Here is a 19,801-nt window from a genome sequence, read left to right as displayed (position 1 = left end):
TTACCTATTGGTTTGCTTTTTAAATTTGCATTTTTCTGACCCTGAGATAGTTCCTCCCCAGGAGTCACTCCATTGAGCAGCTTGTGCTGTACAGAAGGCGGAGGTGTCGGTGGCAGTGAAGATGGAGGTGTTGGTGGGTTGCTGAGGTTGCTCTGCGAAGGCAAACAAATCCCCTTGAACAGACAACAAAACAGGATGAATGAGGGCACAGAGTCAAGCTTGGCTTTACCTTGGTGAGTAACTGAGAATAGTAGTCTGGGATATTGTCAAGCATTGCATTTCCAAAGGATCCTTTGAGTTGGGCTTTTCCATTGGCTGGGCTACTCCCAAAAGGAGCAAACAGATCCAAGCTAGCTGTGATGGACGGTTCCATCAGGGGCAGCAGAGACAGACCCTGGAAAGTAAACCCCAAGTAGCAACCATTAAGGAATCAATCATTTGAGTAATGCATGTGTATTTTATTCATCCAGTTACCTGTTTTAGTTGTTTTATGAGCACTTCAGCACTTTTTCCAACTTCTTCCTTCTTATTCTTCTTCCGTGCGTTCAGCCCGCGGTCTCCAGGTGCTTTATTAGTGCGCTTTGGCTTTTGTACTGGAGCCCTTTTACTTATAGACTGCAAATCCTGAGTGTCAAGACAACAACACATTTTAACCCCATAGAATTACTCAGAGCCCACAAGTAAAAGAAAACGTACCTCCATATTTCGAGGAGTCCCTTGAAGTTTTTGTTCCAGCATTGCTAGTTTGCTGTTGATGTGGCCATTGATCTCATTGTGGATGCCATCAGAGGGCCTCTGGGCAGCAAGCTGAAGGTTCTTTGTTCTCAAGAGTTTCTGGAGCAATTGTTGTCCAGTCTCAGATCTGGCATCATCTGCATTAATAAATGTGGAGTTGCTCCCAGAAGAAACTATGTCAGTTGTCACTTCTCGCTTTATAGCACTAGAAGTGTCTTCTCCTCCACCATCACAGTGTACCTCCCTTGGCTCCTGTTTAATGTTGTGCAGCGTCAACTTGCATAGATCCCCTTCTGTAAAGCCACGCGGTGGGTGATGAGCATGACTTTCTGCAACTTGTAGTGACTGTTGCCGGACATTCGATCCTGTCTGAGGACCATTTGGAATCAGTGGGGTTGTAGGAGATGTTTCCATGACCGATGTCTGCGATTCTATTTTTAGCCCTGAACAGTCAAGTTGAGCCTTGGCTCCTGGTGACCTGAGTGGAGACGCCTTGACTTGAGTGTATGGACTTCCCCTTCCAGGTCTATTGTCAGCTAACGAAGGTGAAGAGACATGGGATGGGTGCGGGGAGGTGGGGTGGGTTGGGCTCATGACAAAAGAACCTCTTGGAGAATATGCATGAGAAGGGGATCCCTGCATGCGAACTGCTGCAGATGGAATTAACGCCTGTTGCTGGTTCGGAGTAGGTGGCCGCATCCCTATGGCTTGGTTCAGCGGGTGTCTGATATCACCAGGGTGCGTAGGTAGCAACTGACGTGGTGATGTCGGCCTGATCATGGGAGACCGTGGCACAGGTAACTGTCCTCTCATAACAGGATGTTGTATTGCCTCTCCCATTTGTGGCTGTGGCTGACCTGGGACCATCATTCCCTGCTGAAACTGAGGAGAACCACTCTGTTGCTGTGTGCACATACCTCCAGGCTTCCCCATGGCACCATATGGTATATGTTGCCCTTCCATTCTTGGCATTTGCTTTCCAGCGTGTGGCACCTGTCCTGGTAACGTGTGATGTCTTAATTGACTTTGTTGTCCTTGACCCATTGGCATTCGCAGCATTGATCCCTGGTGGAGCTGTCTCTGGGCAATCATAGCTTGGATGTGTTGTAGTTGTTGATTTGGGGGAAGATTGCGCAGCTGTGGATTTTGAGCAATGATGGCCTGCACCTGGAGGTTGATAGGGGTACGTATAGATGCAGGTGGAATCCCAGGTCTCTGTGCCATCATGCCTTGCTGCTGAGCTCTGATCATGCCCATCATTGCCTGCTGTTTTTGCTGCTGTGCAATGAGTGTTTGCTGTTGAGGATGATTAATTAAAACAGACTGTGGCTGGCCAATACTCTGTTTCTGGATGTTGGGATCTTGAGATTGCTGCACATTCTGAACTGTTTGTAGCCGTTGTTGTTGATGCTGCTGATAGGCTAAGAAATCCACAGGTTTCCCTTCTTCTTTAACCACCATCAAAGTGGGCTTGTCAGTACTACTCGAATCTTGTCTCTGTAGAGCAGTTGGCAGTTGTTGTGGCTGTTGCTGAACCACACTTGTCTGTTGATTCACAACCAAACTGGTTTGTTGATCAGAAATTGATGGTTGTTGCTGCATCATATAAGCCTGGTCTTGGTGCTGCTGAAGAAGTGGTTGTCGCCCCAAATCAGGTTGCTGATCATTTGCAGAGCCTACCTGGGTCATAGGATTTGGAGTGGAGGATCCACTATGCTGTGACGGCGTTCGTGTACCTGGGCTTAGAATGTCCCCCTCTTTAGTCTCTGCCGTTTGACTATCTGTAGCTCCTAATGGTTGAGGTGTTGTACTGCCTGTTGAAGGGGATGAACCCATTTGCGGCGTAGACGGTTGGGAAAGCCTTCCTTGCTCTTGGCTGGATTGAATTAATGGCGTTGGCTGCCTTTGTTGTGTCATCGATTGCTGCTGAAGTTGGGTAAACGTTTTTGTGGCATTCTGTTGTTGTTGCTGCTGCTGTTGTTGAGAAGAAAGCACACGTTGTGCCATAATGTTATGTTGTTGTTGTTGTTGTTGAGTCAGCTGTGCCTGGGGACCCCTGAGGGCAGGATGGCCTGGAGATACAATAATTCCCTGCTGACCCATCATAGGAGCCCTTTGCTGCTGCTGCTGTTGTTGTGTAACTGGCTGGTTCTCAGTCAACCCAGGTTGAGATGCCACCATGGTTTGAGCCTGGTTATTGGGCTGGCCAACACTAAAGTTCTGTGGCGGTGGAGCCACAGATTGGCCTGCACCCATTACTTGTGGAACCTGAGCCTGCTGATTCACCTGATTGGCTAACATCTCCTGTTGAAGATTTGCTTGCTGCTGGGACACAAGTGGGTTTCCCATCAAACCAGGCTGTGGCTGAGTTATTAAGACCGACTGTTGTGTTCTGTGTTGCTGCTGGCCCATCATCACTTGCTGTTGTAACTTTGCCATATGCATCCTATGCTGAAGCTGTCTTTCTTGAAGAAGCCTGGGGTCAGCAGCCTGCATTCCAGGAGTTCCCTGTGGGAAGAATCCTGTTGGAGCACCAGGAGGGCATGTGGGCCGAGCACCGTTGGCTCCAAGAGCTACCGGAAGTTGAGGTTGAGCTCTTCCCATGAAATGCTGACCTTGTGGCATCCGGACGGGCATTCCACCTTGGGGAACCATACCAGGATGTTGGCTAATAACGGGACTTCCCTGTTGGCCCATCACCATCTGGCCAGGTAACTTGGGAAACATGTGAGGTGGGGTTCCCTGTGCAGAATGTCCAGGAGCCAGGAGACCTGGACCTTGCTGCTGCTGCTGCTGCTGCTGTTGCTTGCTTCTATACTCAGCAATGAGATTAGTGTGCTCCTTTTGTTGCTTCCGTACCTAGAGCAAGGGTTAAAGCAAAAAAAAAATTGATTTGACTGAATTTTTTTTTATGTTTAAATTGACTGCGGTCAATTAACACAAATTTTGCAGGGCAGTGGGGCGCATACTGATTCTTTAAAAAATTATAATGTTTAGGCATGAATCAGGGATGAAAAATGTGACAAGTATACGACCGCTCTAGGAGTGCAACAAATTAAAAATACTTAATACATACTTGAAAACATCAATTTGATGCATTTTGAGAGATAAAAATCAAGCAGACTTAAAAAGACAGTATCAATGTATAATAAAATATCTATCTATACATGGTCATGTTATGCTATATAAGCAGGGTTGGGAGGCTTACTTTTAAATTGTATTCTTCTGATACAGGTTTCTCGTTACTTGTTTATTTATTTTTTGTTATTAACGGAATCCAATCACCATACTATTAAAATAATGTAACTTGGACAGTAACAATGGACCCCAACTATTTGCTGTCTCATTTTCAAAATGACAGAATTCCCTACAACGGAGAACTTTAACCCCTGACCTAGAGCAAACCAGATATTTATACTTTTTTTTTTAAGCCAAAGATAATTTTCCTGAGCTGACTTTTAGGTTTTAATAGCTACCGTGACCATGATAATATCCTGATTAGGACATACATGGATGAATGGGAGACATTTTTAAATCCACATACCTGGTCAAGCTGTTTCTGAATTTTGCTCTGCTCTTCTGTGACCAACTTGAGTTTCTCAGCATCTGATTCAGCAAACTCTCTGCCAGCTTTCTTCGCAGTGCGCTGCTTAGCACAAAGTGCCTTACGTGATTTTCGATGCACTCCAATTTGTTCTTCCAAAAACTTTAACTGCATTTGGAGTAATTGCTGAGTGTGAACTAGCCATTCCTCATACTGGTGCTGTTCTGAATTATCTGTAACCAGAAAATTAAGTTAGATAGCAACAACAAGGTAAGAGCTTTATGTATTAACTAATGCATTTGTTATCAGTGCAGTACATACTGATGACTCCTTGAACAAACTGAGGAGGGTTCGGTCTTGACTGGGTGGGATCACTGGTTTCTCCCTCCTGAACACAAATAAATTTAATTGGTCGTGTAAAATTACATTATATTAAATATATCCCTTTGCCAAATGTAAGAGCTTACTTTTGGAGGCCCTGATGAAATCTGACCTGGATCTGTGCCAGATGACAGTCTTTGAGCAAGTAGAGAAACCTGTTGCCTGAAAAGAAAACAAAACATACAGAGATGGCAACATTGCTACGATGATATCAAAATATAAACACTTAAGATTAATTGTCTGTCAAGCACAGAACTTTGATGTTGTTGGGCAATATGGCCCAAAAAAAAAATCTCGATTTTTGCAATCATTCAGGACGATTTTAATCTAATAAACTCAACAAACATTTATTTAAAGGTTTCATTTATTCAAAAATAATTCCTGTGGAAAATGTTAAGAACAATAATGTATACTGATTCTAAATTAGTTTTAACATACATTTAACATTCAGACTTTGTGCTTAAATGCCACAATTAAGTAGTTGGTAGGTATTGTAAACATGTCCTGTAAACCACCCATCCAGCATTTTTTTTGCCACTTGTTCAAAATTGTAACTCACAAAAACATTTGAATGTAACAGAACATAAGAACAACATATTTTAATAATCCAGAAGGCAAAATTTGATTTCACAATTTAGCTAATTTTCAACGATTCGATTTTTAAAACGACAATGTATCAAATTAATTTTATTTATTTCCCAGCCCTAGTCCCAGGCCCAGGTTTCTATAATTGTAGAAAAACAAAGACAGGACACAAGGCATTACCTGTTGATGCCAGGGGGCCCAACCATTGGGTCCTGCGCTAACACTCTTTTGATACCCTTAAGAGCCACCATCTTTGCCTTGGCAATTGGATCCATTATGTCATCAGTAACAAATTTGTCTAAATCTGCAATACAAGAGCAAAGCAGTATCTGTTGGTGTCATGTGGAAAAAATTGTCTTGCAGAATATTTACAGAAAAAAGCCAAAGTTGTTACCTTTGTCTGGGAAGAAATTGTTGGCCACTGGTGACTGCTTCACCACAGGTTGCTGAGGTGGCTGATTGAGACCTACGTGCATTCCTGGTTGTGCCATTCTCACTATGGCTTGCTGCTGGCTCATGGCCATGTGAGGTGACGGTGCCATTGCAGGTCCCAAAAGCCGTTGTTGATGCTGCAGCATGTGTGGAGCACGTGGCACCATACCAGGCTGGGTCATCACCGCTTGAGATGGTGGACGGTGGTGCTGTGGCAGCATCAACTGCGGTGCTTGCGGGTTTGACTGCTGACTTGGAACGCAAGGAAAATGAGGCGCCATGCCTCCCTGGTGAAGGGAGCTAAGCTGTTGCTGCTGTTGCTGCTTCTGCTGCTCCTTCTTCTCATGTTCCAGAAGATCTTGTATCAAAAGAGGCAGCTCGCCATCCAATGAGCTTTCTACCTTTGCCAAATCTACGGCAGCAGAGTGCTGTCCTCCAACATCAGGCAGGTCAAGTGCATCACCAATATCTGCATTATCAGCATCTGTAGGAAAAGGCAAGGGCCCATCCTGGCCTTGTAGTGGGTATGGAAGTCCCCCTAAACGAACAGAACTGAGAGAGGCTGGCTGGTGTTCTTGCTGTGCCGAAGTTGTGTTCCCACTTAGAAGCAAAGAGACAGCCTCTACCATTTCATCTTTTACAACATTCTGTCCTGACAGGAGTTGTGGCGTGAGCGTTTCTACTTTCACCTTGGAGTTACTAGCTATATTAGGGGAGGACGGCATTTGGGTGGATGACCTGCACGGTGAGGATGGTGTTGTTGAGAGAGACTTCTGTCCAGACCCCAACTTGGGTTTTTCTTCCGCTTTAACAAGTGCAGATCCAGAAACTGATGAAGGCGTTTCACTTTCTGCTTCAACTAAACGCAGCTGGTCTGAGAAGACATCTTTGGGGTCTCCCTGGTCTAGTTCAGGATCAGTGTAAGCCAGCAGGTCAAATTCATCACTATTAAGTAAGTCATCAAGATGTGGATCATTGGTTTCCAGGTTGTCCAGGTTTCCCAGCTCATCGTCTCCTTTGTCTGGGTCCAAGTCCAGCGCTAAATCCTCTTCATCCTCCACACCTCCATCCCCAGGGGCATCCCCAAGGCCCTCCAGTTCAGGCTCTGGTAGTGCCTCATTGTGTTCTGCGACTAGACTTGAGTGTGGAAGCTGACGATGTCCAGTGCCAGAAGTATTGGGAGTCGAAGCTCCTGCCTGAGGCTGCTGTGTTCCTGGGACTAGAGACTGCTGAGGTAATAAAGCTGATATTTCACTCTGCTGTAATTTTAATTGTGAGTTGATTCCCCCATCAGATGGAATAGCACTGGCATGTGCTATGGGATGCTGCTGAACATAAGGTGCTGGCATCTCTTGTGGGACAAAGAGACGCTGTCTGGGCTGAGGTCCACGAGGCATAAACTGGGGTCTAAGTGGTAGCCTCTGTGAGTTGTGTCTTAATTCAATAAACTGTGGAGGAGGTCCTTGGCCCATTGGTTGCAAATTCTCTCCTCGAAGCCCAGGTATCATGGGGTGAGGGTGACCCATACCTTCCATACCCTGGATGCTGACAGCAGAAGTGAGATTGTGCCTTATGGCCATAGCTTCCATGCCAGGGTGGGGGAATCTCCTTGGTCCTGGAGTATGCCACTGAGGAGGGAACGGTGGACGGGGAAACATGCCCTGAGGCTTGGTGGGCCCTGATGGCCTAAAGGACAAAGATGAAGAAAAAAAAGGGAAATTAAATGGACCAACTTAGAGAAGGTTTACACACAAGGACAAACTGCCAATGGAATAGTTAGTGTAAAGTTACTCATACCCATTTTCATATTAACCTAATACAGCCGTTAGAAAGGTAGCCCATACACATTGCAGTCAATAGTTTTGATCATTTTTAGTAGCTGACTAAGTGACAGCTTGCAGGCATACCTGAGTGTACTAGGATCCATGATAACAGGGGTTCCTGCAGATGATGGGCAAATGAGCTTGTCGCCCATGCCACTGGCATTCACGGGGATCTTTCCCATAGCAGAGGCCTGAGCAGCACCAGTATTAACAGCAACACGATCCTAATTCAAGAACACAACAGTAAATACAGTATGTTCAACTTTCGCCATTGTCAAACTGCTTGTCACAGGTGATAACACCCACCTCGGCCACTACCACTTTGTTCTGTTGCACTCTGGAAAGAGCTACCAGAACGTACAAGACTCATAGAGACAGTTTCTTCCCACAAGCCATTACTGCACTGAACTCATAACTGACTTATTTAATTTTCTATTCTATTCACAAACGTAGAATTTCTATGCAATTGAGGTGGACTATTTGTGTAAGTGTAAGAAATACTTTATGGCAAAAGAAGAAGCAAATATTGTTTAAACATTGACAAAGAAGTCGATTCCATTGTAATTATGCGGTCAAATTTTTTTTTTAGGAAGACGAAGATTAATTTAACAGTGTTAAATTAGGAGTGAAACGAGTTTGAGTAATTTGAAAAGCTCAGAGAACAAAACACCCCAAAAAATTGCCACAGTGGTTCATCCTTTCAACTGTGACTAGCAGGGGTTTCACTATACCTGTGGATAAGGTGGTGGTGCTCTGTGGATCTTATCTTGTTGAAATACACCCATCTCTGCTCCTGGCCATCCAGGAGATGCATTGCCCGCAGCGGCTGCAGCTGCCTCCTTTTCTTGTCTCATGGTGTTGCGTTGCATTTGTTGTCTGATTAGAAATTCCCTCAACCTTTGACGCTACAAGCACAAACACATGAGTTAAAAACAAAAATTGCAGGAGCATCTAACGATTATTCTTTGGCCAATAATTTAATACCTGTTTGTGCTTCTCCAGCTCAGTGGAACTTAAGCCCACCAGCGCCGGGTCTTGCACTGCGGACACATCAGGCATTTCTTGAGTGCCCGACAAGGATGGCTGATGAGGTGCATCTTGAGGGCGGACAGCTGCCAGTTCTTGAGATGCAGAAGGAGGTATAAGTCTAGAAGTGTAGTTGTCTGCAACAGCAGTCTGCTGTGTTTGCGGCTGGTGTTGCTGTGGCTGACCTGGTGCCTGCTGTTGGGATATCTGAACGGTTCCTGTACTAGGGCCGAATGGAGGAGGGGGTGCTGAGGGTTTGCAAGAAAGAGGATCCCTGATGGGACTACCGCTGGAATGCAATTGAGGTGACTGATTTGAATTAGGTGAGCTTTTGAAGCTCGGCGTTCCATCTGGTGCAGCAGACGTGGGGCGAGGTGGTTTGTGGATAGTCATGAAAGGGTCTCTAGATTGTGGCCTTGAAGGAGGCTGAGAACAGTGATCTGGAGACTGGAAACGTGGGGTTATAGGAGACTGTGCAGAATAGGCATCATTGGAGAGCCCTCCAGGAGTGTGGGGAGATTGACAACTGCCCTGGGATTGTGGACTAGAGGGAACTCGCGAGCACAATTCCTGTTGCGTTACAGGGTGTCTCTGGGGTCCAAGAGAACAACCATCACCTGACTGCAACTTGGGAGCTAGTGGAGACTGAATGTGGTGGTCAGAGAAACTGTGAGAGGGAGACTGCCTGTACCCTTCAGAGGGGTGGCTCGGGGAGGTTCCAGGATGAAGAACACCACCATCACCTTGGTGCATTCGTGGTGTCAAAGGTGCCTTAAATAATCTATCCCCAGACTCAAGCATCCCAGCAGGGGAGCCAGTGGGAAGGTCAGGTCTTCCGACGGAAGTGGAGCGAGGAGAAGGTGCACTCATATCAGCCCTATACTGGCTTGCAGGTGAGGATGCAACTGAGGGTATTGGGGATGAACCATATTCTGTCTGCAGAGTTCTTTGAGGGTCTCCATAGTGCGTGTTATGAGGTGGTGAGAAAATGGGGGACTCAATCCCGATCCCAGCACTTCTTGAATGAGGACTTTGTAGAGGCGTAAGGGACTCTTGAGAGCCTTGCTGAGATTGTGATAAATGACCCTGTTGATGCTGTAACTGTGATCTGAAATAGGGGTCAACCTGCTGAGCCCGTCTGGTGGCTCCTGAAGTCCCTGGTTGCATGTCAAAGGGGCCAAGACTAGCTGGCCGTCCCTGAGGAGGACCCTGTGGGCCGGAAGCTGAATAACCTGAGGAGGAGGCCTGTATGGGGCTAGCCCCAGCATAGGATAAAGGAGTGGGTGGGTGTGAGTGAGAACGGGGTGACTGAGGGGGTAGCTTGGCAAAAGGATCTGTACGAATTTCAGCTGATCCTGGTGTTTTTGCAATACCATCTGAGAAAAACACAGAGGAGGATCCTGAATCTGGGGGAAAAGGAAATTGACTTTCTGCCGAGCTTGGCTGAGATGAGATGGACGTAGACCCGGAAGGTGGTGGGATCTGGAGGTGTAAACTGGGTCTTTCCCCTTTAATACGCACTGGCTCTGTCTTAACAGGCCTGCACACCTGACTCTCTGCCTGCTATGAGATAAGAAAAGGAGAAATGAGAAAAGAAACATGATTACAATTTCTGTAACTTTCACTTGCTATGACAACAAGAAGTTTTCACTCACCCTCTGTGCCTTGTTGATCCTCTGAGCTGCTCGGTTGTCTTTGGCCTTTTGCTTTGGGAGGGGAAAAAAAAGTTAATATTAAACGCTATTCATTGTCTATTACAAATAAGTATTTTTATCCACGCAATTATAGACAACATTTTGTTAGTTGTTTCAGGGTACAACAATTAATATAAAATGTAATATAACTAGGACTGTGCACAAATCGGTGGTGACTCGAATTGGTTGCGGATTGGCTGTTGTAAACAAACACCGATTCATTATTTTCCCGTTCAAGTCAAAATGTGTCAATGTACGTTGTAACGTGGGTACCAAACCAAGCAGTTGTGAAAGTATATGCTCTTGCCAACGTATTATCGTTGACACGCTGTGTGCGCAGTTTACTCTGTCATGTGACTGCATGCTCAATAAGAGCCGCGCATATGCGGATGGGTGATGTGGAAGGACGACAGAGGGAAAGAATGTTAGTTTACTTGCTGCAGGAGCAACACACGATGCAGATTGATTTAAAATGCGACAAAACAGCATCCTTGTTTCTGCCGTCGGTAGACGCCGCCAGACCTGGACCTTAAAATTATGTTATTTCCGTGGGGTTGGTATGCTGTGTCAATGGCCAGTGTACCGACAACTCTATATGTTTGAATGAGCTAACTGAATATGGCGAGTCCAGGCACTAAATAGGTCCTACCAGATAAGGAGCCTTGTCAGCTGCTGATACTTTTCTCCAGATCTTCATGATTTGTTTACAGCGACTTGCCCAGTCTGGGAAAGGGCAAAACATGCAACATATGTATAATATGTAACAGAGCTCAAATTAAACAATGTTTATCAAATGATAATCGCCTTTCACACACCTGGGTAGTCCTGCTTGAGAGTGGGAAAGTTGCTATTAGCATAAAGCACAGGAGAAATTGTTGATAGTTCTCCCAGCTCCTCATCTTTCTCCCATCGCTGGAGACTGCGCTGGTTGTAGGATAGCCCATCACCTTCTGCCTCAGTAGGGGTTGGTGGGGAGGAAGGAGTCGCTGGGGTGGATGGAGTAGCCCAGGGACTCTCCTCGCCACCATTTGGACTAAACATCCCACCTTTTTCTCTGAACACAATTTAAAAAGATGAAGGATAACACGATTCATCAACTGAAGCAATCCATCTTCATAATAAAACATTAAATACAAAAAAAAAAAAAAATACATGCATTGTCCATATCAGAATTAAGCTAATCTATGAAACGCTAAATAAGAAATGTAGCACTTCCTACCGCATGTCAAAGAACGGTGACTGAGAAAGGGCAGGGAAAGCTTCCATAACTCCAGATGAAGGCAGAGACCCTACAAGATATACATTTCAATATCAACACCATATAAAACTTCACTTAATCAGTGTTCCACGCCAATTTGATGAAAATAGGATCAACCGTAGGCATCCCATTCAACACACCTGAGAGGAGAGCTCTCTGTGGCAGAGCGCTACAATTGAGTTCTCCCTTATTGCCCTCTGCGATGGGCTTCATACCCTCCAAGGTGGAGCCTTCTGACACTCCTAAAACCTTCCTGAAAAACTGCTCGGAATCCTGATTCTCTACTCCTTGTGGAAGACCTGACATGGAGGGACAACACCATGGAAGGAAAAAGTTCAACATCTCTGAAACATTTGCTCCCCCCCAGTTAAATTCAAAGCATCATACAGTTACTACCTTCGCTTTTTTCTGCATCAAAGTAATGAGGATCAGTTGACCCTTGATTCTTCAGTGTTGAGGATGGTGTAGAGGCTCCTGAAACATGTATGTTGACAATACAATTACATTCAAAACACAACAAAACATTTGTAGAAGTTTCCAGTTACTAAACTGTACCTTCTCCCTGAGCTTGGGGGGCCTCACCCCCCTCTTGCTTGAGATGATGCACCATACGATCCTTGGCCTCAGCTAGCAAGGAGTTTTAAAAGTTACACATGAATGCTTATCTACAAACAGTTAACTTGTTTCTAGCTATATTATGTGTCCAAGTTCAATTCGTTTTTCTTACTTTCTGGGGAAGTAGTTTTGAATGCCGATGGTGCTGGTAATGAGGGTTGAAGAATGCATGCAGCTGGCCTCTGCCCAGGGGTTGTCATTACAACCTTCTTACTCAAGTCTATAAGTGTCTTTCCAAAGAAAGCTTCCTGCATCAAAAAGCAAGTATTCCACATATGGTTACTATACTAAGAAATTATCAAGTACATTTTAATTTGAGACATACTAACAAACCTGGAGATAAGCTGGAAACATGTCTTCAAGCTTGCTCTTCTTTCGTCCCCGACGTTTCTTAGCCTGTTCCTCGCCCTCCAATGGTTTAGGGTCCATGATGTTATCTGTGTCAGGATGGGGTCCTACGTACAGTAACAATTAAAACATTCTCACAATTCAAAAATTTCACAACGCTAGAAAGAGACACAGACACACAATATTTTTAAAAACTCTGACATGTTGAAGCGTTATGTGTTAACATGTTTTTATTTACCTATCACCATGGCCTTTATGTACAATTTCACCCTGAAAAGCTGCTAAGTGGGATAATAGTACTATAGATGATGGACTGCAGTGTCCTATGATTAATAGCACGAGTAGCCAATTTGTTATGGATTTTTTCCCCTCCTCAATCAAACACGAAAAGTGAAATGTTAACAGAGATGTATTATGGAAAATTGCTTTTGTATACAAATAATTAGGTCTCTTGTGTGGGTTTCTTCATGTGAAAGTAAACCAAGAAAATCTTTAGTAATCTGCCAATTTCTGTGAGCGAGCAATTCTTTATTTCCATCCCACTGTTAACAGTGGGGCTTAATTAGTAGAGGTTGAGCGTTTGTGTTTGATGATGTATTAACTGAATGTGCCACATGCATGGAGTAGTGCACTAATTGACAAGTGTAGTATATGAAGCACTAACTCCGCAAGTGAAAATGCTGTCAATGTACTTAGTGGTCATTCACACTATTTTTCACCCATGCCAGACTCCATTTCCGCAGATAGAGGTCACGTTCCTCATTTAAAACCCTAGCGCCACCCTTGACCGTAATGGTAACGAAAGTCGTACTTTGCATTGGTTACGCAGTGAAGCATGCAAGGTTAGCTCACTTATTTTTATAAGAAGCTTAAAAATTATTAGGGTTAAAATCCTTTGTATATGTTGACATGACATGTCACATATGATATTATGAAACCAGGTAACTGTTTTAAATTGTGGGCAAAAACCATAATACATATTGTTTATATAAAAAAATCATTAACCATTGCGTTACTGACCCTCTTCAATGGTTTTCTCGATTGGCTGTCCATCTAAAGTTGTCTCTCCAGCCAGCTGTGCAAAAAACTCTTTCTTCAACCGTGTGTGACACTTCCTTTGTCGCACCATGAAGCCTCCAATTCCTAAGGCAGGGAGTTCATAATAATATCTACAAATACTTGAATTTAGAATTTAGCTAAATATGTATTTTTGTAAATTGTGAGCTTACCAGGCCTATAAGGTTTCCGTTTCCTTTTTTTACCATCTTCCGTATCGTCAACCCCTTCTTTGAGAACATCACATTCAGCCATGCCATCTGTGCCTCCATCAACACCGCCTTCTCTGTCAGGGCTTCCAGGATTCTCCATCTTAGAGTCACAATCCATAGACTCCCCACAGACTAGATAAAGCAAAATTTAGTTTGAAAACAGCAATGTATTTACCACAAAATTATATATGGCTGGTCAGAAGCTAATAGATGAGCAAAAAATGTGCCAACCTTTTCCCTCCTCCCCTTCTCCTTCCTCCCTCACATCCATTGCATCAGGGCCCCCTTCGCAACACAAAGTGCCAAGACGAGAGCGACGCTGCCGTCTCTTGAGCAAGGGAGACATGGAGATGGTACGCAGCAGGGACATTCCCGATTCTGTCAGCCAAACACCCTCTAATCGGTAGAACTGCGGCTCTGTAAAGTTCATGTTGTAAAAAGTGAAAAAAATGACAATCGAGCATAGAATGCAAAAACAAACCAAAAGAACAACGCAAATTTTGCTCACCTGGCTCTTTGATCCTTATTGAAGCCATAAAGGCTGACTCAACTATAGTGAAGAAAAACATGTATTAATTTCATACGGCAACATTCCATGAATATTTTGTCATTTATGTATGGTTCTGACTCACCGACAGGTTTGGGAACATATGGGCTGCATGATGTGCATGCAAAGCCCTCATCAGACGCTTGTTCCACTTCATCTTCAGTATATAAACTTTCACAGACCGCATGCACCCATCTTCATAGGCACACAGAATAAAACAGTGATATATGACATTCAGAATAAATCAGACACTGCATTAAGTAATTCATGATGGATAACATACAGGATATATATTCCCTGAAAGACATCATTAGTGGCCAACTAATAAATGTTTCATTTGATTTTATTCATGCATGTAGTTCTCATGAGCACCACCCACCGATCGCAGTGCTGACATTGCAGGAGCAGCTCCTCCTCCATGAAGTTCTCTCTGCATACTGGACAGGTGACGAGGCTGGCACAGGGGCCACAGTGAGTGTAGTTGTTCTGCCACTCACAGTGGAAACCTGGCGAGTTGGAACCGCATTGTACACAGCAAACACACCTGCAAAGTAGAGAATAACACATTAACAATTAATCATAAAATCAAAATTCAAAAAGATTTAGTAGACCAATGTGAGTAGGTAACAAGTTGTCTTTTGCTGGAGAAGCCAGTAAAATGAGAGCCAGGCCCCCGAATAGCTAATGTAAAGCCTGATGAATGTTTTACATAATATGCAAATTTTCAGGAATTCATTTACATTTGACCCCATTCAAAGTTACAAGGATGAACACAGCTTTCAAAGATGTTTTCTTCCTTACCATTTGCATTTCCAACCTCCCTTGGGCACAGTGTGCAGGGGCGGGTCCAAGCAGTAGGTATGATAGCTGACGTCACAGTCATCGCACAGCAGCAGACGGGAAGGGTCCGAAGCCTTCCCACATACTTCACACACAATACATTCCAAACAGCGCCAGCCCTTGCGCAGCATTGTCTTTGTGATCTACAGAAGATATCAAGTTTAGTTTATCTTGACTCAGAAATGACTTGGGTTTATGGCAATGGAACAAATACATAATAAAAGGGTAACATTGCATTTACTTTGCTGTTCACACAGTAAGGATGGTAACATTGAGCACACTGCGCACAGGCCAATAACTGCCCCTCCGCACCCTTTCCAAAGCTGCCGCAAACAACACACATATCCTGAAACACACAGCAGAAAGGAAGGGGGGGGGGGGTACATTTAACAATGACAAATACATAAAAATACAAATGAATGTGTTTAAAATGAAGGTGCTATACCTGGAGCAACACAAATTTGTCAGTGTTTGAAAAAAGAACCACTGTGTTCTGCATGGTGTCATCTTCCTCCTCCTCCTCCTCCTTAGTTATTCCAGAGTCTGTGGTCATGCTTAGCTGTGAGAAGAAGAAAAAGAAAGCAAAAATAATGACAGTGCTATTTTTTCATTCTTTCTATAGCCCAATGCAAAACTTGACTCACCAAAAAGGCATCAATGCAAGAGGCCATGGCTTTGAGGCGAGACCTGCCACCACGCCCTCTCCCTCCACCGCCTCCTCCTCGTGGTCTACGCTTCCCAGGGAAACTATTGCTTCGACCCTGATAAATGAACAGTGAGTCAGGTTTTTCTCAAATTGTCAAACTAAACAAAAGGTGTTAAAGAAAGACCACTGACCTGTTTGACCCTAGAGCGGCCAGGGGATCCCCTGCGCCTCACCTTTTCCGTGTTACTTCCAAGCGGTTCAAAGGGAAGCGAGTCATCAGTTTCAGAGCGGCCAAGCTCCATAGAAAAGTGAGGATCCGCTTCACCAGGAGAGCCCAGGAAACCACTGCTACTTTCATCTCCGTGGCTCATATTGGACATTTCATCCAGCAGCAATTCAGGCTTAATCTCGCCCTCCTGCGGCTCCTCTTTTATGTCCACATCATGTCCTTCTCTTCTCATTTGGTCATCGTCGTCTTCTTCATCCTCCTCTTCTTCAGAGTGAGGTAGTAGCCTCTCCTCCATGTTGACAGTAGAGGGTTCGTCTTGTGTGTCTGGTGGTAAAAGACGAGAAGACGAATGGCGCGCCTGGTATGATGGACTTGTGTTCCGCCCATCAAACCGGTGTACATGCTCCGCTTTCTCTACAGATGCTCGAGAGGGTGACAACTTGGACAGAGTCTTACTGAATGATTCTGCGCTTTGGAAGCCACAGGAACCAGCTGTTATTAACGCTCCTGATAGATGCTTATCCACAGAAAGAAGAGTCTCCTGCTTCTCCACCTCCATATTTTCAGGGCCCTCCAGTGTTTCTTCTACTTCAGGATTTTGAGACCACCTCTCAGCAGCAGAATTCTGCGAGTCAGCTTGGATCCCTTGGCTGACTGCCTCTTCTGCTCTCCTTTCATCAACAGGTAGACAAGGGGCAGCCTGTTTGGTCGAGCACTCTTCAGCTAGGGTTAAGGAATGCAGGTTATTACTTTAATCACTTACAAATCTTTCATTAACTACAACATGCTTTTTGTCCACGTACAAATACAGTATGTCAAGAGTTGGTTGTTCTTACCCAAAGACTTAAATGTTGCAGCAGACCACTTTGAAATGCAGTCTTCTTTTTCTATCTTCAGCTCCTCCTTTGAGAATTTGTCACTTACATCCATTGTCCCAACAATGATAGCCTCCGCACCTAAAGAGAGAACTGGTTAAGGCTTGGTACACACAAGCATTATTTTTTTTATCTGTAAACTCAACACAACACACCACACATGATTCAGTTTACCACGATCTAGAATAGGTGATGTAATAAATAAAACTGAAGAAAAAGCAATGACCTCATGATCATTTCATATAATAATTTAAAATCATCAAATAATTTGGCGTTTGTTGTCCTCAATCAAGAAAGGGCAAAATTAGCCTAATTAGTTTTATGTGTGACCGTGACCAGCCAGGCCTAACTGGCATGTTCTCACACAAATATGAAACAGTTTTCTATATTCCAACACCAATTCTATTTCGTTGAATCCTTTGTCTCAGAATTGTGCTGCCTTTGCCTCTGTGGATTGAGATTGCACCTGTAAAGTACTGTGGTCCATCTTCAATGCCTCTTATCCTCACTAAGGTCATGGGTGTGCTGGAGCCTATCCCAACTAACTTGGGGTAAAAGGCTGCGTAAACCCTGGACTGGTCTGCATCCAAATGCAGAAAATTATGTGGTACCATGTTTTCTTAAAAATAAATATGCCTCTGTGATGAAAATGGCCGGCACCTTTTTTGGCACATGTGCAAGACGGAAAAATTTAATAGAAAGATAAGAAATGGCTACAAACTTTCATGCTCCTGCGGACTGTGCACTCCTCCCGCGGAAACAAGAGGTATGCGCTTTCTGGAATTATTTTGCCTACATGGCTCACAGCCAGTGCAAGCCAACAGACGTGGCCAAGCCTGTCTACAGGTTGTGCTATAAAGCTACTTGGACTACAGCACTAGAGAATACCTTCAAAATGACTAAACACCTTGCTGACCAGCATCCTAAATTATATCACAAATTTAAAGAGGAACAGGGTAACAAGCTAGATCGACTGTATTTCAAAAACTTTCCTTTAAATATAAATCAAACGAGTGTGATAAACTCGCCTTACTTTTCTATTTCTACTGAGACTATTATGAACTTTCCAAACAATGAGTCAGAAAACTGAATTGAGAAATGTACCAGTCAGCAGGTTCTCACACCAACGTTCTGTGAAAAAAAAAAATCAGTGGAGCCATTTTTATATTTTAAACAAGGCTGCATGTCCCAGCGATAGCCAGGTTTACATGGAGACTTGAGAAATTCTGAACGAAGATCTCAGGTCACCTGTTTACATGTGACGTGATCCTTTCCGATTTGCCGTTTATATGCTCCCCCGTTTAATCGGATCAGCCCCGCGGCAGGCGCAGGAAGCACGGACATCAATCACGTGATTCATCAAGATGGAGTTCAGATTGACGAAAGGAATATAATATACCACCTTGTGATTCCAAATGAAATTTCATTCAGATTTAGCCTTTTCATTCCGATTGAGATGTTTATACGGAGCATTTTAATTCCGTTTGGCCGTTCGGATGCATTCTAATCGGAATATATGGTTTTATGTAAACCAGGCTAGTGATGAGAATCATTTCATATTAATTGAATAGCTATTTGATTTTATCAAGAGGGAATATATGCTTATATCCTTCACTGACTAACATTTTGAATTAATAAAAATACAAAGAACTTTAAGCTCCCTGTGGAATACACTCCCTGTTTTGCCATCTATTATTTGTCTGCTTTTACTGATGTCAAGTCTTTGTCATTGTATCGTTTCAGTACCAAGGTATGCAGTTACTTTATAAAAGTACAGTATCAAAGACAGAATTTTGGTTTTGTGACAAGTCAAGTTGTGATGGGCACAGACTGACCTAGATCCATGGGTGTCTGTTCTTCAGCAGGAGCGTCTGCCAGCCCCATATCTGATGTGCCTCCCTGGCCTTTTATCACATTTGTCTGCTCTTCCGTCGTCGTTTCAGCCCCCGTTTGGATTGTCATCTCCACCAACTGTATCTGCCCGTCAGTCTCATCTGCTACCTCTGCTGTGTGTGCTTCGGTGAGGCGCTCCTGGTGACGTCGGTCCTCTTTACAAAGCAGGCAAATGCTTTTGAGCTCAGGGAGCTCACACTCTCTGTGCACCCACCTAAGACAATAACAGATTATACAATATTTTACAATGAGGACACACGTGAGTAAAACCCGCAGATGGGCAGTATGTGCGTGATCATTGAAGAAACCTGTGGCACAGGGTACAGCACTGAAGAGCCTCAGATGGATGTGCAGCTTTGCCGCATACGCCACACATGGAGCTGCGCTGACGCTGACATGCCTCACACACAGCGTAGTTGTCAAACCACTGCGCCGAACCTGGCAACCCCAGTCCTCGAATGCCACAGTCCATACATACACGACACCTCTGACATGATTCACAGAATGGAGAGAAAAACACTTGATCAGAGTAGCCCGTGAACTTAACTGGAAAATGCTTTTTCAAGAAAGGGAAATGAATTGCAAGAAGGGTTCATCTTTAAAAGGAGGATGAATATGACTTACTCTGCATTTCCATGGATCTGTGGGGAGAGAATCCATGGCTGGCTGCAGACAGAAGGTGTGGTAGCCCTTATCGCAGGCATCACATACTAACATTTTGGAGTCTTCACCTGGTTGTCTGAAGAATAAGACAGTATTTCCAAAAAGACACACACATGGCATGTAGCATATTAAGCAAGTATTTGACTGCATGCAAATTCAGTGACTGGGTTGAACCTACCTGCAGGTCTGGCACACTTTACACTCCGGGCATTGCCATCCTGCCCGCTGTATGGGCGTGGCCCCAATCTCTAAACAGGCCGCGTGATAATGTAGGCCACAACCCGTACAGAACAGCAAGTCTGTGAGTTCCCCTGCTGAGTCACACACAGCACACCAAGACTCTTCCCCTGCTGTGAAAGTCAAAATATAGAAACATATCATCATACAAGTCCATTTTGG

At 44.3% G+C, this 19,801-nt stretch overlaps 1 protein-coding gene across 2 annotated transcripts in view; it reads right to left on the bottom strand.

The window, feature by feature from the left end:
• Positions 1-19,801, bottom strand: part of kmt2d (lysine (K)-specific methyltransferase 2D) — a 34,502-nt gene that overhangs the window by 9,814 nt on the left and 4,887 nt on the right. Inside the window, exons 7-43 of one of the 2 annotated variants that reach the window (XM_086067655.1) lie at positions 19,581-19,752; positions 19,364-19,478; positions 19,048-19,226; positions 18,682-18,953; positions 16,808-16,927; positions 15,934-16,694; positions 15,741-15,857; positions 15,542-15,655; positions 15,338-15,442; positions 15,058-15,239; positions 14,636-14,800; positions 14,342-14,451; positions 14,218-14,259; positions 13,941-14,126; positions 13,671-13,841; positions 13,462-13,584; positions 12,427-12,548; positions 12,206-12,341; positions 12,034-12,105; positions 11,875-11,952; positions 11,619-11,777; positions 11,440-11,509; positions 11,036-11,274; positions 10,870-10,943; positions 10,182-10,232; positions 8,485-10,089; positions 8,232-8,405; positions 7,585-7,724; positions 5,640-7,363; positions 5,426-5,549; positions 4,747-4,822; positions 4,601-4,667; positions 4,280-4,512; positions 697-3,594; positions 475-624; positions 230-394; positions 5-152 (exon numbers count right to left, since the gene is read on the bottom strand). In XM_086067655.1, the coding sequence (XP_085923781.1) occupies positions 5-152; positions 230-394; positions 475-624; positions 697-3,594; positions 4,280-4,512; positions 4,601-4,667; positions 4,747-4,822; positions 5,426-5,549; positions 5,640-7,363; positions 7,585-7,724; positions 8,232-8,405; positions 8,485-10,089; positions 10,182-10,232; positions 10,870-10,943; positions 11,036-11,274; positions 11,440-11,509; positions 11,619-11,777; positions 11,875-11,952; positions 12,034-12,105; positions 12,206-12,341; positions 12,427-12,548; positions 13,462-13,584; positions 13,671-13,841; positions 13,941-14,126; positions 14,218-14,259; positions 14,342-14,451; positions 14,636-14,800; positions 15,058-15,239; positions 15,338-15,442; positions 15,542-15,655; positions 15,741-15,857; positions 15,934-16,694; positions 16,808-16,927; positions 18,682-18,953; positions 19,048-19,226; positions 19,364-19,478; positions 19,581-19,752 (11,439 nt within the window). The remainder of the gene's footprint in view (positions 1-4; positions 153-229; positions 395-474; positions 625-696; positions 3,595-4,279; positions 4,513-4,600; positions 4,668-4,746; positions 4,823-5,425; positions 5,550-5,639; positions 7,364-7,584; positions 7,725-8,231; positions 8,406-8,484; positions 10,090-10,181; positions 10,233-10,869; positions 10,944-11,035; positions 11,275-11,439; positions 11,510-11,618; positions 11,778-11,874; positions 11,953-12,033; positions 12,106-12,205; positions 12,342-12,426; positions 12,549-13,461; positions 13,585-13,670; positions 13,842-13,940; positions 14,127-14,217; positions 14,260-14,341; positions 14,452-14,635; positions 14,801-15,057; positions 15,240-15,337; positions 15,443-15,541; positions 15,656-15,740; positions 15,858-15,933; positions 16,695-16,807; positions 16,928-18,681; positions 18,954-19,047; positions 19,227-19,363; positions 19,479-19,580; positions 19,753-19,801) is intronic. The other variant, XM_086067656.1, reaches the window with a different exon arrangement.

The sequence above is a fragment of the Leptonotus elevatus genome, chromosome 2, assembly GCF_054856555.1.
Source record: "Leptonotus elevatus isolate MCC_2025b chromosome 2, RoL_Lele_1.0, whole genome shotgun sequence".
NCBI classification, from domain to species: domain Eukaryota; kingdom Metazoa; phylum Chordata; class Actinopteri; order Syngnathiformes; family Syngnathidae; genus Leptonotus; species Leptonotus elevatus.
Note: the sequence above shows the minus strand (reverse complement) of the source record. Positions and strands in the feature narration are given on the sequence as shown.